This window comes from Bombina bombina, chromosome 11, assembly GCF_027579735.1.
Source record: "Bombina bombina isolate aBomBom1 chromosome 11, aBomBom1.pri, whole genome shotgun sequence".
In the NCBI taxonomy this organism is placed as follows: Eukaryota; Metazoa; Chordata; class Amphibia; order Anura; family Bombinatoridae; genus Bombina; species Bombina bombina.
In genome coordinates, this window is record NC_069509.1 from 33,638,690 (window position 1) to 33,664,894 (window position 26,205).

Sequence of the window (26,205 nt, forward strand, 5' to 3'; positions counted from 1 at the left end):
TGAGCGCTGATTGGCTAAGTGTCTGATAACTCCTGATTGGTTTATACTCTGTCAATCATTTAGTGGTAGAACCGGAAGTACCTAATAAGTTTAGTACCCCCCCCCTCTAAACAGAGTACTGGTCGTGTGTTGTGTTACTTTGTGTCAGGTAAGTGACTGTGTGACAGTAAATCGTCTTATAGATACTTATATATATATATCTATATATATATATATATATATATATATATATATATATATATATATATATATATATATATATATATATATATATCTCTGCCTCCCCTCCGTCTGAGGTTACTGTTATATAGGTAACAACTCTACTGACCAGTAACGTGTGTGTGTAATAAACCGTACGGCTCTAACGTAATAACGCTGTATAATCTGTAATTGTATTGTTACCCTCAGGCATTAATAGTAGACTTGTATGATGATATAATAATAAGCTATAGCAGACTGGCCTGATACAGTAGTAAGCTATAGCAGACTGGCATGATACAGTAGTAAGCTATAGCAGACTGGCATGATACAGTAGTAAGCTACAGCAGGATGACCTGATACAGTAGTAAGCTATAGCAGGATGGCATGATACAGTAGTAAGCTATAGCAGGATGGCCTGATACAGTAGTAAGCTATAGCAGACTGGCATGATACAGTAGTAAGCTATAGCAGACTGGCATGATACAGTAGTAAGCTACAGCAGGATGACCTGATACAGTAGTAAGCTATAGCAGGATGGCCTGATACAGTAGTAAGCTACAGCAGGATGGCCTGATACAGTAGTAAGCTATAGCAGGATGGCCTGATACAGTAGTAAGCTACAGCAGGATGGCCTGATACAGTAGTAAGCTATAGCAGACTGGCCTGATACAGTAGTAAGCTACAGCAGGATGGCCTGATACAGTAGTAAGCTACAGCAGGATGGCCTGATACAGTAGTAAGCTATAGCAGGATGGCCTGATACAGTAGTAAGCTACAGCAGGATGGCCTGATACAGTAGTAAGCTACAGCAGGATGGCCTGATACAGTAGTAAGCTATAGCAGGATGGCCTGATACAGTAGTAAGCTACAGCAGGATGGCCTGATACAGTAGTAAGCTACAGCAGGATGGCCTGATACAGTAGTAAGCTACAGCAGGATGACCTGATACAGTAGTAAGCTATAGCAGGATGGCATGATACAGTAGTAAGCTATAGCAGGATGGCATGATACAGTAGTAAGCTATAGCAGGATGGCCTGATACAGTAGTAAGCTATAGCAGACTGGCATGATACAGTAGTAAGCTATAGCAGACTGGCATGATACAGTAGTAAGCTACAGCAGGATGACCTGATACAGTAGTAAGCTATAGCAGGATGGCCTGATACAGTAGTAAGCTATAGCAGGATGGCATGATACAGTAGTAAGCTATAGCAGGATGGCATGATACAGTAGTAAGCTATAGCAGGATGACCTGATACAGTAGTAAGCTATAGCAGGATGGCATGATACAGTAGTAAGCTATAGCAGGATGGCATGATACAGTAGTAAGCTATAGCAGACTGGCATGATACAGTAGTAAGCTATAGCAGGATGGCATGATACAGTAGTAAGCTATAGCAGACTGGCATGATACAGTAGTAAGCTACAGCAGGATGGCCTGATACAGTAGTAAGCTATAGCAGGATGGCCTGATACAGTAGTAAGCTATAGCAGGATGGCCTGATACAGTAGTAAGCTATAGCAGGATGACCTGATACAGTAGTAAGCTATAGCAGGATGGCCTGATACAGTAGTAAGCTATAGCAGGATGGCCTGATACAGTAGTAAGCTATAGCAGGATGGCCTGATACAGTAGTAAGCTATAGCAGGATGGCCTGATACAGTAGTAAGCTATAGCAGGATGGCCTGATACAGTAGTAAGCTATAGCAGGATGGCCTGATACAGTAGTAAGCTATAGCAGGATGGCCTGATACAGTAGTAAGCTATAGCAGGATGGCCTGATACAGTAGTAAGCTATAGCAGGATGGCCTGATACAGTAGTAAGCTATAGCAGGATGGCCTGATACAGTAGTAAGCTATAGCAGGATGGCCTGATACAGTAGTAAGCTATAGCAGGATGGCCTGATACAGTAGTAAGCTATAGCAGGATGGCCTGATACAGTAGTAAGCTATAGCAGGATGGCCTGATACAGTAGTAAGCTATAGCAGGATGGCCTGATACAGTAGTAAGCTATAGCAGGATGGCCTGATACAGTAGTAAGCTATAGCAGGATGGCCTGATACAGTAGTAAGCTATAGCAGGATGGCCTGATACAGTAGTAAGCTATAGCAGGATGGCCTGATACAGTAGTAAGCTATAGCAGGATGGCCTGATACAGTAGTAAGCTATAGCAGGATGGCCTGATACAGTAGTAAGCTATAGCAGGATGGCCTGATACAGTAGTAAGCTATAGCAGGATGGCCTGATACAGTAGTAAGCTATAGCAGGATGGCCTGATACAGTAGTAAGCTATAGCAGGATGGCCTGATACAGTAGTAAGCTACAGCAGGATGGCATGATACAGTAGTAAGCTACAGCAGGATGGCCTGATACAGTAGTAAGCTACAGCAGGATGGCCTGATACAGTAGTAAGCTATAGCAGGATGGCCTGATACAGTAGTAAGCTATAGCAGGATGGCCTGATACAGTAGTAAGCTATAGCAGGATGGCCTGATACAGTAGTAAGCTATAGCAGGATGGCCTGATACAGTAGTAAGCTATAGCAGGATGGCCTGATACAGTAGTAAGCTATAGCAGGATGGCCTGATACAGTAGTAAGCTATAGCAGGATGGCCTGATACAGTAGTAAGCTATAGCAGGATGGCCTGATACAGTAGTAAGCTATAGCAGGATGGCCTGATACAGTAGTAAGCTATAGCAGGATGGCCTGATACAGTAGTAAGCTATAGCAGGATGGCCTGATACAGTAGTAAGCTATAGCAGGATGGCCTGATACAGTAGTAAGCTATAGCAGGATGGCCTGATACAGTAGTAAGCTATAGCAGGATGGCCTGATACAGTAGTAAGCTACAGCAGGATGGCCTGATACAGTAGTAAGCTACAGCAGGATGGCCTGATACAGTAGTAAGCTATAGCAGGATGGCCTGATACAGTAGTAAGCTATAGCAGGATGGCCTGATACAGTAGTAAGCTATAGCAGGATGGCCTGATACAGTAGTAAGCTATAGCAGGATGGCCTGATACAGTAGTAAGCCATAGCAGGATGGCCTGATCTAATTGTAAGCTATAGTATGGTGCTACATTTATATCCTCCATTACTACAACAGGTAAAGAAAAAACACACAAATGTTCCCGTGAAGAGGTTTTAAAGTCAGCTCCAGAGCTGGAATGCACTATTGGGAGCTAGCTGAACCTATATCTGGTGAGCCAATGACGAGAGCCTTATGGGTGCAGCCACCAATAATCAGCTATCTCCCAATACTGCATACCTACCTGCTCTTCAACAATGGTTACTGAGAATGGAGCAAATTTAATAAGAAGTAAACTGGAAAGTCTCTTCATTTTTTGCTCTTTCTGGATCATCAAGTTTTAAATTTGACTTTCGTGTCTCTTAAAGCACAAGAATAAGACAGAAATGTGCAAGCTAAGATCTGTTTAGCAATAGCACAGGTAGAAAAAAGGTAGATCCCATCTAGTCTGGGCTCCTGTGGTGTAAATGATCAGCTTCCTTGTATTCTATGTACAGGTTGGTGCCCTCCAGCTGGTAGTTACAAGGTTACATTTCGGTGATGATTGATCAGAATTTTCCCTTGTGTCTTATGCAAAGAAAAGAGAAGGCGCAGTTTTCTTTACTAAACACTAACACAAGTATGTTTTAGATATGAACGGGCCGGCAGGAGGAGAGCTGGACTACAAGCGGAAGTACAAGAATCTCAAGCGCAAGCTCAAGTTTCTCATCTATGTAAGTTTGTGCTGCTTCCTCTGTCGGGAATATTTATCAATTTGCAGACGGACAAGAGAACCTATCCACCTGTAATCGCCACTTGCGATGGAGCATCATTTAAAAAAAAATAAAAAAAAATAAGATTGCACAAGAGCTCTCGCGTGCAATAGTGCCCCCCCCCCCGCTCTTGTGCATCCAATTGTGCAAGAGCAGTGTCTGCTAACCACCAAAACCTTGCTTGTTCAGGGGGCTTTATCTCTGCCATCTCTGAGCTGGTGGAGAGGGTGAAAAGCATTAATGCAGCTTGGTACATTTTCCTTTGTTTGAGACTGAGGGGGTGAGGGAAAATGGGTTTATAAATCAAAATTCAAGGGATACATTAATATAATAATTACTTATTCTTTACCCTTAAATTCCAGAACCTAAAGCAGTAATATACATCAGAATGTACAAAAGGATGCAAAGAGGTTTGCAACACAGGGAGAAGACTGCAGGTCTCTGGGATAGTTGAATACTAAAAACCCATTAATTTAAGTGTTATCAGACTAACAGATGGAAAGCCAAGACAATATAAAATATCACAAACATACCCTTTTATACAAAATAACTTTATTGGAGAAAACAATATATGTCCGAATGGACTACTCATGCACACACTGGTACTCATGCGCACACACACACACACACACTAGTACTCATGCACACACACTAGTACTCATGCGCACACACACATACACACACTGGTACTCATGCATGCACACACACACACACACTAGTACTCATGCACACACACTAGTACTCATGCACACACTGGTACTCATGCACACACTGGTACTCATGCATGCACACACACACACACTAGTACTCATGCACACACTGGTACTCATGCACACACGCACACACACTAGTACTCATGCACACACTGGTACTCATGCACACACTGGTACTCATGCATGCACACACACACACTAGTACTCATGCACACACTGGTACTCATGCATGCACACACACACACACACACACTAGTACTCATGCACACACTGGTACTCATGCACGCACACACACACACACACTAGTACTCATGCACACACTGGTACTCATGCATGCACACACACACACACACACACTAGTACTCATGCACACACTGGTACTCATGCATGCACACACACACACACTAGTACTCATGCACACACTGGTACTCATGCATGCACACACACACACACACACACACTAGTACTCATGCACACACACACACACAAACACACTGGTACTCATGCACACACTGGTACTCATGCATGCACACACACACACCCTGGTACTCATGCACACACTGGTACTCATGCACACACTGGTACTCATGCATGCACACACACACACACCCTAGTACTCATGCACACACTGGTACTCATGCATGCACACACACACACACTGGTACTCATGCATACACACACACTAGTACTCATGCACACACACACACTGGTACTCATGCACACACTGGTACTCATGCACACACACACACACACACTGTTAAAACTTGCTGAAACTCAGATAGAGAATTTCTTATACAAAATGCACATAATAGATCTTAGTTTGTCGACTACCAAAAGTGCATATGTTATGTGTATCTGTCTGAATTATTAACTCTTGGCAGTGAATAAACTAAATTATACAGACAGTAGCGTGGTGAGTTGTCTAATTAGCTTATTAGCCTTGCAAAAAGCACAACGACATTGTTTGAGATAAGCAGTAAAAAAATATATATTTGTGCTCTTGGATATCAGTCTGTGTAAATACTTTCAAAAACACACAGTATAAATATATTTGTAGCTCAATCTCATACTAGATAATAGTTGCAATGTTGGTTTGCTTTTTTGGATACAAATGTAACTTGTAATTATTTAACTCTCTTGTGTGAGGAGTCCGCGTTTTTAAATCTGTTTGCTATTCGTAAGGTGTGGTGTATACCTTTTTAAAACAAATGGAATTAACAGCTGTGTATCATAAAATTTACAACAGGTTAAATTACCACTGTTTCGTTGCACCTAAATAGGGTTATTACCATGAGAATTATATGCCTATTGTTGCCAAAATTGTTTACTCGCACCTAACACTCTGAATCACTATGTGACCCAGCAGCTGTGTATCTACGAACTTGCAACAGGCTAAATTACCGCTATTAACTTTGCACCTAAATAGGGTTATTTATCAAAAGAATTATATGCCCATTGTTGCACAAGTTTCATAGCATTGCAAACTCCGAATCACTATATGACACCAACACCATTAGATATTAACTCTTAAAGGCAAAACAAATGCGGAGTCCTAAAGACAGCTCCTGCTATATAGGAGGCAAATATAAATACAAGTATACAATAAGAAAATTACAGGCTAAGCTTCAGAAAGGTCTCTTCTATAGCGGAGACCTGATTAACGTTTAACTGTCTGTTAGTATTGAGATCAAATCATTCGTAACATTTAAATATTAACCGAGTCAGCTTTCTAAAAAAGTAGCGGTTTCATAACCTCGTGATAGTGCCCCTGACGCGCGTTTCACATAATGCTTCTTCAGAGGGGTACGCGCCAGCCGAACAGAGCGGGTAATATCTGAATGTAAAGCCCGCCCTTGTGCTTTGATTGGTTCTCCATAGTCGTGCTATGTAACTTGCTATTGGTTACCGTCAGTGTACACAGAATTGACGTTTACTGATCATAGTAGCGGTGTGAGCTGGCTGCATTTTATATACAAGGGGTGAAACAAATATGTCACAACCAAAGTGAATTATGTTAATGTAGTAACACAGAAAAGGAAAACAATGGTAAAATGTTCCTTACAGCTTGAATGTATCATCTGTCACACATGAACCCACATATTTTTACGGCAACCTTTACTCTTTACATAGCACAACTATGGAGAACCAATCGAAGCACAAGGGCGGGCTTTACATTCAGATATTACCCGCTCTGTTCGGCCGGCGCGTACCCCTCTGAAGAAGCGTTATGTGAAACGCGCGTCAGGGTCACTATCACAAGGTTATGAAACCTCTACTTTTTTAGAAAGCTGACTCTGTTAATATTTAAATGTTACGAATGATTTGATCTCAATACTAACAGACAGTTAAACGTTAATCAGGTCTCCGCTTTAGAAGAGACCTTTCTGAAGCTTAGCCTGTAATTTTCTTATTGTATACTTGTATTATATTTGCCTCCTATATAGTAGGAGCTGTCTTTAGGACTCCGCATTTGTTTTGCCTTTAAGAGTTAATATCTAATGGTGTTGGTGTCATATACTGATTCAGAGTTTGCAATGCTATGAAACTTGTGCAACAATGGGCATATAATTCTTTTGATAAATAATTGTAGTTAGGTAGCGACGACGTTGGGGGGGCAGATTAGGGGTTAATAAATATAATATAGGGGTCGGCGATGTTAGGGGCAGCAGATTAGGGGTTCATAGCTATAATGTAGGTGGCGGCGGTGTCCGGTCGGCAGATTAGGGGTTAAAAATTTTTATTAGAGTGGCGGCGATGTGGTGGGGGGGTCTTCGGTTTAGGGGTACATAGGTAGTTTATGGGTGTTAGTGTACTTTGTAGCACAGTAGTTAAGAGCTTTATATTCACGCGTTAGCCCATAAAGCTCTTAACTACTGACTTTTTTTGGCGGTAGGAGTCTTGTCAGTAGAGGGTCTACTGCTCACTTCTTCCAAGACTCCAAATACCAGCGTTAGGCAGATCCCATTGAATTGATAGGATACGCAATTGGCGTAAGGGGATCTGCAGTAGCCTTGAGTCGCGGTGAGGAAGCGAGCGTTAGACCCTTTCCTGGCTGACTCTAAATACCATCGGGCGGCCAAAAGCAGCATTAGGACCCCTTAACGCTGCTTTTGATGGCTAACGCAGAACTCTAAATCTAGCCGATAGTGATTCAGAGTGTGAGGTGCGAGTAAACAATTTTGGCAACAATAGGCATATAATTCTCATGGTAATAACCCTATTTAGGTGCAACGAAACAGTGGTAATTTAACCTGTTGTAAATTTTATGATACACAGCTGTTAATTCCATTTGTTTTAAAAAGGTATACACCGCACCTTACGAATAGCAAACAGATTTAAAAACGCAGAGAGTTAAATAACTACAAGTTGCAACATTTTTATCCAAAAAAGCAAACCAACATTGCAACTATTATCTAGTATGAGATTTAGCTACAAATATATTTATACTGTGTGTTTTTTAAAGTATTTACACAGACTGATATCCAAGAGCACAAATATATATTTTTACTGCTTATCTCAAACAATGTCGTTGTGCTTTTTGCAAGGCTAATAAGCTAATTAGACAACTCACCACGCTACTGTCTGTATAATTTAGTTTATTCACTGCCAAGAGTTAATAATTCAGACAGATAGACATAACATATGCACTTTTGGTAGTCGACAAACTAAGATCTATTATGTGCATTTTGTATAAGAAATTCTGAGTTTCAGCAAGTTTTAACAGTGTGTGCATGAGTACCAGTGTGTGCATGAGTACCAGTGTGTGCATGAGTACCAGTGTGTGCATGAGTACCAGTGTGTGCATGAGTACCAGTGTGTGCATGAGTAGTAGTGTGTGCATGAGTACTAGTTCAGTCGGACATATATTTTTTTCTCCAATAAAGTTATTTTGTATAAAAGGGTATGTTTGTGATATTTTATATTGTCTTGGCTTGCCATCTGTTAGTCTGATCACACTAAAATTAGTGGGTTTTTAGTATTCAACTGGTCCAGAAACTTGCAGACATTTTCCTTTGTGTCTTGAGACCTCTGGGTCTCATAGCGGATCAGTACCTCTAGGACTGACACCTTTTATCTTTCAGGAGCAGGAATGTTTTCAGGAGGAGCTACGGAGAGCACAGAGGAAACTGCTGAAGGTGTCAAGAGATAAGAGGTGAGCATTGCTGCTGCTTGGCGTCTGTCGCTACGTCCCTAGATTCCATATAAAGTCCCTCTCCTCCCATCTAAACGCGAGGATCTCTCATTCTAAAATCTGTTCACTTCTACTGTGATTAGTTTTTCCCCATCTGTTTGTTTTCTCAAATATATACGGGACATGTCACACTTTATATTTACAGTTTTGCCACCAGTTTGTTTGCAGTTTGTCTGTTTTTTGTTTTTTTTTAGATTTAGAATATTTTATATTTATTTTAAAGGGGCATTACACACTAAATACATTTCATATGCCTCTATTTTGATCCCTAGGTTACACTACAGGTAGCTGAAGGAGAATTGCTGCACATTTGCAAGCACAGCAGCACTGTAAAACAAGATGGCACCCATGAGTAGATAGGGGTGGGGAATAACCTCACTACAGTACTTATAAAATGTATTTACCATTTAATGTCCCTTTTTTATTATTATTGTTATCAGTTTTTTTGCAGAGTGCCAACAGATTTTGCAGTGCTATAAACAGAGGTATAATATGCAAGGTAACATTTATAGGGAACAAGAGGGTAGAGGTCCCTGCCAAGAGTTTCACTGTTGTAAATCAGCTCTGTAGGTTTACATACTAAGGGGTTCACAGAAATAATAAAGGAGGGGAGGACTGAGGTTAGAAAAGGTTAGTGTATATTGTATGCATCCCTGAACCGTAGAGTCTAGAGAAGTCCTGTAGACGGGAATGTGAGGAGGTAACAAGAGGAGGAGGTCATGAGTAGAGTGAAGGGGGTGGGAGGGAGAGTATCCGGATACAAGGTCTGAGATATAGGGGGAGCAGTGCCATTGATGGTCTTGAATGTCAGAGTTAGAACTTTGTGTTTAATTCTGGAGGCTATAGGAAGCCGGTGAAGGGATTGGCAGAGAGGGGACGTGTAAGGAAGATCAGCCTGGTAGAGGCATTCATTATGGATTTATGGGGACAGGCGGCAACTAGGAAGACCAGAGAGGATGACATTGCAATAGTGAAGATGGGAAAATATGAGAGAGTGGATTAACCCCTTAAGGACCAGCGACGTACCCTGTATGTCACTGGCCTTTTTTTGGGACTTGGTTGTTTTAAAGCGCGGTCTTGCCACCAGCGTCGAGACTGCTCTATTCCACAAAGCCTGCTGGAGGGAGGGCATTAATAGTGTGTTCTTCTAGACTTGTGCTATTATGTCCTGAAAAAACCCTTAATGACCAGTGACATACAGGGTACATTGTGGTCCTTAAGGGGTTAATATCTTAGCTGTGTCTTGTATCAGAAAGTGGCAAATTTTGGAGATATTTTGATGGTGAAAACAGCAAGAGTTGGCCAAAGACTGGATGTGAGGAGTGAAAGAGAAATCGGAGTCAAGTTTGACCCCAAGACATCGGGTGTGCGGGTTTGGGGTAATGATGCTATTATCAATAGTTATTGAAAGATAGGGGGTGAGGATTTTGAATGAAGGGGGAAAAGAGCTCAGTTTTGGAAAGATTTAGCTTAAAGGGCCACTAAACCCAAAATCTTTCTTTCATGATTCAGATAGAGAATACAAATTTAAACAACATTACAATTTACTTCTATTATTTATTTTTGCTTCATTTTTTAGATATCCTTAGTTGAAGAAAAAGCAATGCACATGGTGAGCCAATCACACGAGGCTTCTATGTGCAGCAACCAATCAGCAGCTACTGAGCATATCTAGATATGGGTTTCAGCAAATAATATCAAGAGAATAAAACAAATTAGATAATATAAGTAAATTAGAAAGATGTTTAAAATTGCATTCTCTTTCTAAATCATGAAAGAAAAAATGTGGGTTTCATGTCCCTTTAAGGTAGTGAGAGGAAATCCAAGATGAAATTGAGAAAGACAGTTAGTGACACAAGTTAGCAAGGAAGAGGATAGGTCTGGTATGGAAAGGTAAATGTTGGTGTCATCCGTATACAAATTAAATTGAAACCTGTGGGCTTTTATTTAGGAACCTAATGATGACTTATAGATTGAAAAGAGAAAGGGGCCAAGGACAGAGCCTTGTGGTTCCCTTATAGAAAGTAGTAGAGGGCCAGAGGATGCCCCAGAAAAGGTTACAGTAAAGGTACAGTTAGACAGGTAGGAGGAGAACCACAAGTTGGGTTTGTCGCAAAAGCCAAAGGATTGGAGGGTTTGGGAGCAAAAGAAGGTGGTCGACCGTATCAAAGGCTGGAGACAAATCAAGAAGGTTTTAACAGAGTAAATTGGCCTTTCGATTTTGCTGTAAGTAGGGTATTAATGACCTTGGCGATTGCTGTCTCTGGAGTGTTGGTGGCAAAAACCAGATTTCAGTGGGTAAAGGAGGGAATTTTATGTGAGGGAATGTGATAACGTGTATATACTAGCTTTTCAAGAAGTTTTGTGGGAGTAGGGAAACATGGCGGAGGTTGGATCGAGAGAAGGTTTTTTGAGGATAGGTGTGACTAGTGCATGTTTAAGAGATGGGGGGAAATATTCCTGATGCTTAGGGAGAGGTTGAAAATGTGTGTGAGAATAGGAGAGAGGGAGGAGAGTAGCTCAAGGGGACAGGTAGTGAGGTGAGAGAATGTTATAAGGGCAAAAAAACGTCTTCCTCAGTAAAAGGGGCAAAAGAGCTGAATTTGTTGATTTTGGATGATTTTGACCTGTTGATGGGGTTGGAGACTGGTAGTATGCTAAGAGATGTTTCTGATGGAATCATTTTTGTTGTTGAAGTGACTTGCAAAATCTTGAGCAGAGAGAGATGTAGTAGGAGGTTGGGGTGGACGGAGAAGGGAATTGGAAGTAAAAACCAGATATTGTGGGTTTGGAGAGAGTAGAGAAGTAGTCTTGCTTAGAGAGCTTTAAAGCTCTTAGAAATCCTAACACATCCTTCTCAGACACTCATATGTAGGTCTGTTTGTTAAGAACTTTTATTTTTTTACAGAAATGTTTCTGATTAGAATTTGATTTTGTTTCTAAACCTTTTTTTTAAAGGACCACTCAATGCAGCAGAATTACATAATAAACAAGTACATAATTAAAAGACAAAACACTTACTCTGAATTCCGAATACATAGTAGATTTTTTTTTTTCTGACAAATGTATTTTTTTCTACCATTTTCCGGCCCCCTGTATCATGTGACAGTCATCAGCCAATCAAGGACTAGTATATGTATACCATGTGAGCTTGTGCACATGCTCAGTAGGATTTTGTTCCCCAGAAAGTGTGAATATAAAAAGACTGTGCAAAATTTGATAATAGAAAACGTGAAAGTGTCTTAAAACTGCATGCTCATTCTAATTCATACAAGTTTATTTTGACTTGTCTCCCTTTAACCCCTTTATGACCACAGCACTTTTCCATTTTCTGTCCATTTGAGACCAAGGCTATTTTTATATTTTTGCGGTGTTTGTGTTTAGCTGTAGTTTTCCTCTTACTCATTTACTGTACCCACACATATTATATACCGTTTTTATCGCCATTAAATGGACTTTCTAACAATGCCATTATTTTCATCATATCTTATAATTTGCTATAATATTTTTTTATAAAATATGAGGAAAAATGGAAAAAAACACACTTTTTCTAACTTTGACCCCCAAAATCTGTTACTCATCTACAAACACCATAAAACACCCATGCTAAATAGTTTCTAAATTTTGTCCTGAGTTTAGAAATACCCAATGTTTACACGTTCTCTGCTTTTTTTGTAAGTTATAGGGAAATAAATACAAGTAGCACTTTGCTATTTGCAAACAACTTTTTTTCAAAATTAGCCCTAGTTACATTGGAACCCTGATATCTTTCACTTTTTCACAAACTTTAGGTTTCTCACTGAAATTATTTACAAACAGCTTGCGCAGTTATGGCACAAATGGTTGTAAATGCTTCTCTGGGATCCCCTTTGTTCAGAAATAGCAGACATATATGGCTTTGGCGTTGCGTTTTGGTAATTAGAAGGCCGCTAAATGCCGCTGCACATCACACGTGTATTATGGCTAGCAGTGAAGAGGTTAATTAGGGAGCTTGCAGGGTTAATTTTAGCTTTAGTGTAGAGATCAGCCTCCCAGCTGACACATCACACCCCCCGAACCCTCCAAAACGTCTCTCTTCCCGTCCCTGCCATCTTAAATACTGGCAGAAAGTCTGCTTGTACTAAAATAAAAGGTATCTTTTTTTTTTTTTCTTTTTTCTGCTGTGTAGGAACCTCCCCCCTCTACCTTATTGGGAGCCATCTTGGGTACTGACAGCTGTCTGCCAGTACCCAGTTTACAATAAAATATATATTTTTAAAATGTTATTTTATTTTTGATGTAGTGTAGCTTCCCCCCCACCCCCTCCCAGATCCCTGTTTTTACATCCATTCCCTCCCCCCTTTCTCCCACTTTTTAACATAACATTTTTCTGTAGTGTAGCGGTTCCCACCGGCTCCCTCCGAGTGCGGGCCCCCACCCCCCCTCTTACTGGAAGAAGCCATCGATGGCCGGCCACCCGGCTCCCACCCACCAACGATTGCGGCCATTGATATCCGGTGCAGAGAGGGCCATATCTAGGCATCACTGCAATAACCTGAAAGCGACTGGAAGCGATCAGGATCGTGTACGCCGTACGTCGTCGGTCATTAAAGGGACACTGAACCCAAATTTTTTCTTTTGTGATTAAGATAGAGCATGCAATTTTAAGCAACTTTCCAATTTACTCCTATTATCATTCTCTTGGTATCTTTATTTGAAAAGCAAAAATGTATGTTTAGATGCTGGACTATTTTTGGTGAACAACCTGGGTTGTTCTTGCTGATTGGTGGATAAATTCAACAACCAATAAACAAGTGCTGTCCAGGATTTGAACCCAAAAAAATAGCTTAGATGCCTTTTTTTTTAAATAAAGATAGCAAGAGAACGAAGAAAAATGGATAATAGCAGTAAATTAGAAAGTTGCTTTAAATTGCATGCTCTAACTGAATCACAAAAGAAAACATTTGGGTTCAGTGTCCCTTTTTAAGTAAAAATTATTTATCTTTTAATGTATAATAAAGTGCAGACAAGTTATAATGTATTTCTCCTAGTAACTATAAGGGGCAGATTTACCTGTCTCTACACAACACTTGATTTTGCTTTTTTGTTTGCTTTACTAGATATCTATCTACTTTTTTTTTTCTAAAATTGTATATTTTGTGTCTAAATATTTTGCTTTAGTATATTATTTTGCTGACAGAAATGTTATGAAACTGAAGTTGCTAAACTCTTCTTCTTAATCTACCCAGTGGGTCAGTATAGAACGTTGTCCTCGGCAAAACTGAATTTCATCCACTCTAGATCTTTTGTAATATGAATAATAAAGATGTTGGAGACTCGGTTTAGAGACTAAGGCATCTACTTATCAAGCCGTCAACTTACTTGCATTCGACGGCACCAATACGTTCGCCTAACATCGCTGCCGCGAGCCTGAATACGTTCCCCAAAATTACCAAAAAAGCTGTCAAAAAGCCGCGCACCAAGTACGGGGCGATGAGCAGCGGACTGTTGTTAACTAACAGTCATCGATCTCGCTGCTTTTCGGCTTTTTCCCAGCTTTATTGGTATACTGTCACTAAACACCGCCACTATACTAAACTGTTTAACCCCTAAACCGCCGCTCCCGGAGCCCACCACAACTCTAATAAATGTATTAACCCCTAAACCGCCACTCATGGACCCCGCCGCAACTAAATAAAGTGTTTAACCCCTAAACCGCTGCTCCCGGAGCCCACCGCCACCTGCATTATATTTATTAACCCCTAATCTGCCGCCACCACTATATTAAATTTATTAACCCCTAACACCCCCTAACTTAAATATAATTTAAATAAATCTAAACAAATATTCCTATCATTAACTAAATTATTCCTATTTAAAATAAATACTTACCTGTAAAATAAATCCTAAGTTAGCTACAATATAACTAATAGTTACATTGTAGCTATCTTACTGTTTGTTTTTATTTTACAGGCAAGTTTGTATTTATTTTAACAAGGTTGAATAGTTAATAACAATTTTAATAACTTCCTAGTTAAAATAAATACAAATATACCTGTAAAATAAAACCTAACCTAAGTTACAATTACGCCTAACACTACACTATAATTAAATTAATTCCCTAAACTAAATCCAACTAAATCCAATTAAATCCAATTAAATAAAATTATCTAAAGTACAATCCCCGCCCCCACTAAATTACAGAAAATAATAAACAAATTACAAGATTTTTAAACTAATTACACCTAATCTAATCCCCCTAACTTCTGCCGGCTTCGTTGAGGACTTCGGCCAGGTTGGGTGAAGACTTCTCACGGTAAGGTGATCTTCAAGGGGTTAGTGTTAGGTTTTTTAAGGGGGGATTGGGTGGGTTTTAGAGTAGGTTTGGTTGTGTGGGTGGTGGGTTTTAATGTTGGGGGGGGGGGGGTTGTAATTTTTTTTTTACAGGTAAAAGAGCTGATTACTTTGGGACAATGCCCCGCAAAAGGCCCTTTTAAGGGCTATTTGTAATTTAGTGTAGGGTAGGGCTTTTTTTATTTTGGGGGGGCTTTTTTATTTTGTTAGGGGTATTAGATTAGGTGTAATTAGTTTAAAAATCTTGTAATTTGTTTATTATTTTCTGTAATTTAGTGTTTGTTTTTTTGTGCTTTAGATAATTTTATTTAATTGGATTTAGTTTAGGGAATTAATTTAATTATAGTGTAGTGTTAGGCGTAATTGTAACTTAGGTTAGGTTTTATTTTACAGGTATATTTGTATTTATTTTAACTAGGAAGTTATTAAATAGTTAATAACTATTTAATAACTATTCTACCTAGTTAAAATAAATACAAACTTGCCTGTAAAATAAAAATAAACCCTAAGCTAGATACAATGTAACTATTAGTTATATTGTAGCTAGCTTAGGGTTTACTTTATAGGTAAGTATTTAGTTTTAAATAGGAATAATTTAGTTAATGATAGGAATATTTATTTAGCTTTATTTAAATTATATTTAAGTTAGGGGGTGTTAGGGTTAGACTTAGGTTTAGGGGTTAATAAATTTAATATAGTGGCGGCGACGTTGGGGGCAGCAGATTAGGGGTTAATAAATGAAGGTAGGTGGCGGCGGTGTAGGGGGGCAGATTAGGGGTTAATAAGTATAATGTAGGTGGCGGCGGTGTTGGGGCGTTTAGACTCGGGGTACATCTTAGGGTGTTAGGTGTAAACGTTACCATAGGAATTAATGGGATATCAGGCAGCAGCGAACATGAGCTTTCGCTGCCTTCAGACTCCCATTGATTCCTATGGTATCTGCCGCCTCCAGGGCGGCGGATTGAAAACCAGGTACGCTGGGCCGGAATAGTGGCGAGCGTACCTGGTAGAAATTTGATAACTAGCATAAGTAGTCAGATTGTGCCGAATTTGCATTCGGAACATCTGTAATGACGTAAGCATCGATCTGTGTCGGACTGAGTCCGGCGTATCGTATTTTACGTCACAAAATTCTACTTTTGCCGGTCTGTAGGGTTTGATAACTGTGGGGAATCGGGCTCGCCACAAATACGCTGCGGAATTCCAGCGTATTTGCGGTTAACGGCTTGATAAAAACAACTTCCCAATTTACTTCTATTTTCAAATTTGCTTTATTCCCGTATTATTCTTTGTTGAAAAGATATCTAGATTGGTAGCGTGCACATGCTTGGAGCATTGCATAACAGGAAATAGTGCTCTTTATAATGTATAACATTGTTGCAAATCCTGCTGCCATTTAGGCCGCGTTCGGCAAGCGCCAGTGGAGGCACTTCTACTCCAGCGATGACGTGGCGCTGGGAGACGTCACAAGCAAGGGAGCTTAGAAAAAACGTTCACATGTGCAAAGGGATCTGCTGCACAATAATGGACTTTGCGCATTCGAACCTTTATTATAAGCTCCCTTGTAGTATTATTAAATGTACAACATCGTCACTCACAGCCTCCCTCCTTGCACATGTCATGGATGACAGTAATAAATAAGTAATGAATAACTCTTCTGCGGATTCATTACAGGCAAGCATTCCGCAGCACAATATATATTGCAGTCTGTGTCCGGTGCACTCACTATTCCCCGCTCGTGATTGCCGGGTGCTGCATATCTATTGTAAACATGGCAGCCTCCACGAGCAACACGTGTGTGTGTGTGTATATATACACTCGTGTTGCTTGTAGAGGCTGCCATGTTGTCAAGTGTCTGAGCTTGCTCTGAAAAGTCCCAGCTTTACCAGCACGCTGGAAGCGCTGGGACTTACATCCCCAAGCACTCAGAGAACGCCCAGCGTCTCACTGGCAAGAGTTAAGAAAACGCTCCAAGCGAGTCCCAGTTCGCTTGGAGCGCTTGCCGAACACAGCTATAGTAGTGTAGACGCGTGCACATGTCTCAGTTTACATCCCTGCTTTTCAACAAAGGATAACAAGAAAACAAAGAATCTGATAATAGAAGTCAATTGGAAAGTTGTTTAAAATTGTATGTTTTATCTGAATCGTGTCCCTTTTTAACTTTGTCACTGCCAGTTTGTTGCTCACCCTCATCTGTCGTTCCTTATTCCCAAGTCTTTATAATCTTCTCTCTTTCGTGCTCCTCTTGCTTGCCATAATAACCCACTTCTATTCTGGGTTTGATATCCCTTTAAATCTTGCCCCTTCTTGTGATCTTTCAGTTTCCTGTTGGACAGAATCCTGCAGTATGAGAATGTGGATGACGACTCTTCAGGTACATAAGTGGGTGTCAGAAAACATAGAGAGCTGCAAGGCTAGAAGGGTTTGTCTGTGGGGATCCAAGGGTTAAACTGAGTGTTTAGAGATAAGAGAGCGAATAATATACCTAATATATTCAGCAAAGATTGTGACTTTTACATACACTCTTGTTATAAAAAGAAATACGAATAGGTCAGTCGCTGAATAAGCGGTAAATCAGGTGAGATAAAGAATCTTAATCTTTCAGATTCTGATGTGACGGCGTCCTCTGAAAATAGCGACACAGAAGGAGCCCGCGGACCCAGCACCCCCATCCCTAAAAGGTGAGTGTTGTGTGAGTGAGACCTGGGGTGTGAGCACCAGTCCTCACGTATACGGGTTAGACAAGGAAGTGCAGTTTCCTACCTTAAATGTATGTGACACAAAAATAAAATGATCTTCTTCTTGCAAAAATACTTCTCCCATTGACAAGCCGCTCTTTAGCAGAACATGGTTGGTGGCTACATGCGTATGCTGCTGCTGATCGGTTGATTCCGTGTCCTGTTCAGGAGTGGCAATGCGTTGTTGCTGCTACCTATGTGTTTAACCTTTTTGACAGCTTATAACAAAAAAATTTGGGTTAAGTGTCCCTTTAAGGGTACCAAGAAAAGGGAGAGAGAGAGGAGGGGACAAACGTTACGCTACATGCACATACTAATATCACACTGACATTCTAACCGCAGCTGAGAATGTTTTATTATCTAATATAGATATCTGCAGTCTAGGGCTGCAACTAACGATTATTTTCATAATCGATTAATCGACTAATCGGATAAAAAAATAATTAATAATTGTTTCCTATATTTTAAATAGAATCCACATGCTGAGTGTTACAAATATAAGCTTCAGACTAAAACTTTACATTAACACAATGGTTTGTCCAATTTTTTAAGCAGCAAAGCACAGTTTTATAATTAAACCAAACCAAAAACAGTTTGAAAAGAGGTAGAACTTCCACCTTGGCAAGGGGCCTCTCAATAAAGTAACCCTTGACTTCATTCTAACCTAAAAATATCTTAAATATCTATCTGCAATGGTAAATAACCAGCTATAAGGTTAGGGGAAAATATCTAGCCCGCTCTAAAAATAACAGATATGTACTTATAAAGTTTGAATCTGGTACATATTATCACAATTTATTAAAAATATAAAACAACAATAAAAAACAAATCAAAAGCGCTAATGACTATATATCAATAACAGCACAAAGCCTTACACATTTATTTATACAGTACGTATAATCAGCAATAGCAAGCAATCCGCTAATAATTGTGCAAACTGATAAAAGTGCACATTAATTTAAATAACTCCCATCAATCTAGGGCTAGGTATAAATAAGCTCAGCACTATATCATGAAAAGCATAGTCCCAAATCACCTGATTTAATATAAACAATACAAATGATGACTATTATATCTGGGTTGCACATAAGCCAGGGGTAGTTGTAAACTTATACTGTTCTGAAAAAGTGAAAAGTAGACGTCCTTTAGGCTAAGGAAATAACCATAAAACACAATACCATGTGCAGGAGCTCATTGGAGTGAAGCAGCTGGTGTTGTGCACAGACCAACTAATCAATTATGAGATTCGTTGACAACTATTTTCATAATAGATTATGACGATTAGTTGTTGCAGCTTGTGACGGATACCCCGACTGGGTAGCTCCGCCAAACGGGTCCTACTACCTCCCTGCCGACTGCATCTATGTAGCTGGCAAGTGACCACAGCCTGTAGCCACCCCTGATGCCCGACAGCACCAGTATTCAGGGTCCCACTCTGTGGCAGACTCCAGCTACCCAGACTAGGTAGCTCTGCCAGAGGATCCTTCCTCTGCCTGGAACAGGCTGCTATGTAGCTCAGGAAAGTGATTCTAGCAGGAGCCCACCCAAATAACTAGACAGACTAGCATTCAGGTGAAAATAGAACTGATTTTATTGAGCATAATACACATCTTTTATACACACACTTATCTTGATAAGAACAGAAGACAATGCCACAGTATTCCCGCCTCTCCATACTGACCGGCGCCTCTATAGCAACCATAGTCCCACAGAATCCCAGGACACAGTGGTGACGGTTTTGGGGTGATCCCGTGTCATTTGAAAGCTCTTGGTCCCCAGATGCCGCAGTCCGAAAAGCGGCGTGATTCGTTATTGGGGACCGGAGATACAGCCCGTTGAAGTTATGGGGGTAGGGGTGTCCAAAACCCCCAGTTCCCAAAGCAGCTCCCCTCCGGTAATTCCCCCACCTCTTGTTCTCCCCAGGGGCTACTAATCCCCAAAAGAGCGGAGCTTTGGGGCACATGGTTGCTGGAGCGACCAGGGGTAAAGTTAGCGGGTGTCCTGCTGTCCTGTGGCCGACCGGTAGTTCCAGGAGCCCGGACAGCCTGAGAGGGGTTAGGCGGGTGTCCGTTGTGAGGCGGCCGACCGGGAGTTCCAGGAGCCCAGCCAGCCTAGGAGGGTTTTCCAGGTCATAGACCAACTCTTCTCTAAACAAGTTTGGAACACAAAACCATGCAAACAAAAGCTTCCAGAGATTGTGGTTGCTCTGAGGAGCCCAAAACCACTGAGAAACAACAGGGGTGAGGTTGTAGGGGGGTGGGCGGTAGCCTTAGCTGTCTGGTATCCGTGACACAGCTCTGCAGTCCGTGTGTATAGACCGGTAATAAAAAAAGTTTTTCTTTTCCCTTTTTGAACATAGTAATGGTATCAACTCTTTGTTCTAAAGGACAAAACAAATAGCTTAGTCTGAAGTCAAGTAGCTGTGGTATGTCCAACCAATGTTACATTAGTGACACCATACATGTTCACATCACACACGCAGTGACACCATACATGTTCACATCACACACGCAGTGACACCATACATGTTCACATCACACACGCAGTGACACCATACAGTTCACATCACACACGCAGTGACACCATACAGTTCACATCACACACGCAGTGACACCATACATGTTCACATCACACACGCAGTGACACCATACAGTTCACATCACACACGCAGTGACACCATACAGTTCACATCACACACGCAGTGACACCATACAGTTCACATCACACACGCAGTGACACCATACATGTTCACATCACACACGCAGTGACACCATACACCTCACAACACACACGCAGTGACACCATACACCTCACAACACACACGCAGTGACACCATACACCTCACAACACACACGCAGTGACGCAGCCCACGTGCACAACACACACGCAGTGACGCAGCCCACGTGCACAACACACACGCAGTGACGCAGCCCACGTGCACAACACACACGCAGTGACGCAGCCCACGTGCACAACACACACGCAGTGACGCAGCCCACGTGCACAACACACACGCAGTGACGCAGCCCACGTGCACAACACACACGCAGTGACGCAGCCCACGTGCACAACACACACGCAGTGACGCAGCCCACGTGCATCACACAACACACACGCAGTGACGCAGCCCACGTGCATCACACAACACACACGCAGTGACGCAGCCCACGTGCATCACACAACACACACGCAGTGACGCAGCCCACGTGCACAACACACACTTCCTATCGCCACTTGTGATGCAGAAGGTCATGCACAGGTGCTTGCTGCCTAAATAATCATGATAGAGATATATGCTTGTTTTGTGTCACTAACTATATCTTATTGTCTGATCATTTACAACGTTCTACAATAAACATTTGCTTTACACGGTTCTTCCCTTTTTAGCGGTTGCACCATCCGGCAGATTTTAGTGACCGCCTGACTAAAATGTTAACCAATATTAAGCTAAAATTAGCTAGTATTGAAAATGTTTTTATTGCTCAAATTATCATTCAATACATTTTATGTTAAATTATTCAATTAGGTTGTGCTTTGCAAAGATGAAAATGATAGAATATTAGAAAATATTACGCTTCGCTACTTCATAATTCCCCCCCCACATGGCTACTTCATAATTCCCCCCCCCACATGGCTACTTCATAATTCCCCCCACATGGCTACTTCATAATTCCCCCCCCCCCCACATGGCTACTTCATAATTCCCCCCACATGGCTACTTCATAATTCCCCCCCCCCCCACATGGCTACTTCATAATTCCCCCCCCCCCACACACACACACACACGGCTACTTCATAATTTCCCCCCCCCTTCCACATGGCTACTTCATAATCCCCCCCCCCCCCCCACATGGCTACTTCATAATTTCCCCCACATGGCTACTTCATAATTCCCCCCCCCCCCCACACACACACACGGCTACTTCATAATTCCCCCCCCCACATGGCTACTTCATAATTCCCCCCCCCCCCCCCCCACATGGCTACTTCATAATTCCCCCCACATGGCTACTTCATAATTCCCCCCCCCCCCCCCCCCCACATGGCTACTTCATAATTCCCCCCACATGGCTACTTCATAATTCCCCCCAACATGGCTACTTCATAATTCCCCCCAACACGGCTACTTCATAATTCCCCCCCCCCCCCCACATGGCTACTTCATAATTTCCCTCACACGGCTTCCCCCCAACACGGCTACTTCATAATTCCTCCCCCCCCCACATGGCTACTTCATAATTCCCCCCACATGGCTACTTCATAATCCCCCCCCCCCCCCCCAACATGGCTACTTCATAATTCCCCCCACATGGCTACTTCATAATTCCCCCCACATGGCTACTTCATAATTTCCCCCCCACACACACACAGCTACTTCATAATCCCCCCCCCCCCCCCCCCACACACGGCTACTCCATAATTCCCCCCCCCCCACACACACACACACACACGGCTACTTCATAATTCCCCCCCCCACACACGGCTACTTCATAATCCCACACACACACACACGGCTACTTCATAATTCCCCCCCCACACACACACACGGCTACTTCATAATTCCCCCCCCCCACACACACACACACGGCTACTTCATAATTCCCCCCCCCCCACCCACACACACACGGCTACTTCATAATCCCCCCCCCCCCACACACACACACACGGCTACTTCATAATTCCCCCCCACACACACACACGGCTACTTCATAATTCCCCCCCACACACACACACGGCTACTTCATAATTCCCCCACACACACACACGGCTACTTCATAATTCCCCCCACACACACACACGGCTACTTCATAATTCCCCCCACACACACACACGGCTACTTCATAATTCCCCCCACACACACACACGGCTACTTCATAATTTCCCCCCACACACACACACGGCTACTTCATAATTCCCCCCCACACACACACGGCTACTTCATAATTCCCCCCCCACACACACACGGCTACTTCATAATTCCCCCACACACACACACGGCTACTTCATAATTCCCCCCCACACACACACACGGCTACTTCATAATTCCCCCCCCACACACACACACGGCTACTTCATAATTCCCCCCCACACACACACACGGCTACTTCATAATTCCCCCCCACACACACACACGGCTACTTCATAATTCCCCCCCACACACACACACGGCTACTTCATAATTCCCCCCCACACACACACACGGCTACTTCATAATTCCCCCCCCCACACACACACACGGCTACTTCATAATTCCCCCCCCCACACACACACACGGCTACTTCATAATTCCCCCCCACACACACACACACGGCTACTTCATAATTCCCCCCCACACACACACACGGCTACTTCATAATTCCCCCCCACACACACACACGGCTACTTCATAATTCCCCCCCCACACACACACACGGCTACTTCATAATTCCCCCCCCCACACGGCTACTTCATAATTCCCCCCCCCCCCCCCCCCCACACACGGCTACTTCATAATTCCCCCCCCCACACGGCTACTTCATAATTCCCCCCCCCCCCCACACGGCTACTTCATAATTCCCCCCCCCCCCCCCACACGGCTACTTCATAATTCCCCCCCCCCCCCCCCCCACACGGCTACTTCAAAATTCCCCCCCCCCCCCCCCACCCGGCTACTTCATAATTCCCCCCCCCCCCCCTCACACAGCTACTTCATAATTCCCCCCCCCTCACACAGCTACTTCATAATTCCCCCCCCCCCCCACACGGCTACTTCATAATTCCCCCCCCCCCCACACGGCTACTTCATAATTCCCCCCCACACACACACACGGCTACTTCATAATTCCCCCCCCACACACACACACGGCTACTTCATAATTCCCCCCCACACACACACACACGGCTACTTCATAATTCCCCCCCACACACACACACGGCTACTTCATAATTCCCCCCACACACACACACACACGGCTACTTCATAATTCCCCCCACACACACACGGCTACTTCATAATTCCACACACACACACACACACACGGCTACTTCATAATTCCCCCCACACACACACACACGGCTACTTTATAATTCCCCCTGGCTGGTAAACTTCTCAGTGGAGAACACTGTAGTGTCTAAAGCTACAAAAGAACTTGGTATATCCATAATGCTATATGAGCTTATCCTACTGAGAGACCCTTATCTGTTTAGTGAGATCATTATTACAAGAAACAAGCATTTACAGGCCTGTTTTTCATTTACGTCAGGAAAAGGAGTCCCCCTGCAGGCCCGGCCTCACCACCACCGTCGTCCTCTTCAGGTCTTTCCATTCACCCAGCTGGAGGACCATACCTCAGTGCTGTGAGTAACCCCCATATATAAAGCTCCCATTCACCACTGCTCCCCCCCCCTCTCTCTCCGGTATCATATGATTTTGTTTCTCATTTTGCTTTGCCTGTCTCTGTAAAGTCCCCCCTCTTTCTCATGGTTTTTTCTTCATTATCCCATTTCATAATTTGTGTTCCCTCACCTTTCCCATCTCATCAGATGAGCTCTCCCCCCTACACCCCGTTCCCCTCGGAATATCTGGCTCCTCTCCCCAATTCCACGCCCCCCAAATCTGATCGCATCAAGAGAGACAGGAAGAACAAAGGGGTTAAATCTAAGAAGCCCAAGGTACCTATGTGTGAATATGTCTGTGTATGCATAAGGCAGCTTTAAGTGGACATTAGTCATCTTTATACAGCACTGAATTGCAAAATATCTGCACACAAAATTAATGTTTTAAGTTTATTAGTAAGGTGTCATTTTGTTGAGAAAATTTACATTGTTTTGCAGACAAGGAATTTACCTATTGAAAAGCCTTTTTGATTGTTCTATCATTTCTGCTGCGTTCAACTTGGGACAGATACACATGGTCTCCAGTACTAATAAACCAAATACTGTGTAGCATGTTTAATGTTTAATTTAATTTGTAAGTTTATTAGTATGGTGGACCAGGGATATACCTATTAAAAAGCCATTTTGGTTTATCCTACCGTTTCTACTGTGTTCAGTCTCCTGTACTGATAAATCAATTACTATGTAGCATGGTCAGTGTTCTTTTATGCTGGAGACAATCCAACTTTTCTGGGGGCCATGGATAAAACAGTTTTCAGAGGTAAATTACAGGAAAAGCAAACAGCTAATAAATGTGTTTTGTAAAATTACACATAAAATGGGGAATCTGAGTTAAATGTCCATTTAAAACTGCACTGTGGTAATATTTATAACCATTGATATATATTTATCTACAGCCTACTCTTGATAATTGTTCTACTTTATTTTTTCCCCCCCAGATTCCACTCGGTACTCCCCCAGGTTGTGTTGGCGTTTTACCCTTCAGCCCTCGCTCATCTAGTCTCCCTCCACTTTCCTCCACCACCAAACTCACCCCTCCTCCCCCCATACTCAGCACAGTGCCCCAGCAGATGTTCAGTGATGGGGGAGAGGGCAGCGGAGACGAGGGACCCCTTGATGGAGATGAAGAGGATGACTTGGTCATTGACATCCCAGAGTAACTGCGATATGTGCACAAAAGAGAGGTGGGGAGATCATCTCGCATCCCAGGAAATACATCTGTTTCTGCTTTGTACTGCGAGCGGTGCATCTGCCCTAGTGCAAATGCGTTTTGTAATTTCCCCTGGAGACGAGGACACACTGTATGAACTGTTGGAGGAAATGTTAGGGGTCTGGCACTAAAGGAAATAAACCCTGTAGCTGCTCACACCTGGCGTGAAGAAAGAGTAGGAGGACTTTATAACTGTTTAACTCGGCAACAGACAGAGTGTGCAGAGTCTCTTCCTCCTACGCTTACTGTGTGAGAGAGTCCTGTCTGTGGTTGTGAGTGACTGTGTTAATAAACAGACTTGTTTCTTATTGTATTTCTGTGCTGTCTTATACAAGGGGAATTGTGCTTTTTTTTTCTCTTTCCCCAGAAGAGCAGTCCTGTATCGCCAAATACTTGGTCTTTTCTTTATAGAGGGCAATCCCACACAGTGATTGCTTATTGCAGTGTACAATCTCATTACATCTGGCCTATGATTAACCACATCAAATCAAAACAGGCAAATCTACTCGAGATGTGTCCCAACTACTGCTATGAAATAGGAAAGCCCTATACAATTTACTAGCAGGATGACAAGGGTTAAATGCATTTCATACTTTTTTTTTTTTTTTTTTTTTTTTTTAAATAAAAAAAAAATAAAAAAATATATATATAGAATTTAGC

The 26,205-nt window shown here is 42.4% G+C and overlaps 1 protein-coding gene across 1 annotated transcript; it reads left to right on the forward strand.

Annotated features, from left to right (window-relative positions):
• The first annotated feature begins 77 nt into the window (after positions 1–77).
• Positions 78–25,858, forward strand: INO80E (INO80 complex subunit E). Its single transcript, XM_053694921.1, has 8 exons — positions 78–148; positions 3,863–3,945; positions 8,780–8,850; positions 17,544–17,596; positions 17,828–17,903; positions 24,203–24,296; positions 24,483–24,611; positions 25,274–25,858. The coding sequence occupies exons 2-8, from the start codon at positions 3,865–3,867 to the stop codon at positions 25,493–25,495; spliced, it is 726 nt and encodes a 241-aa protein (XP_053550896.1). The 5' UTR covers positions 78–148; positions 3,863–3,864; the 3' UTR covers positions 25,496–25,858.
• The last annotated feature ends 347 nt before the right edge of the window (positions 25,859–26,205 follow it).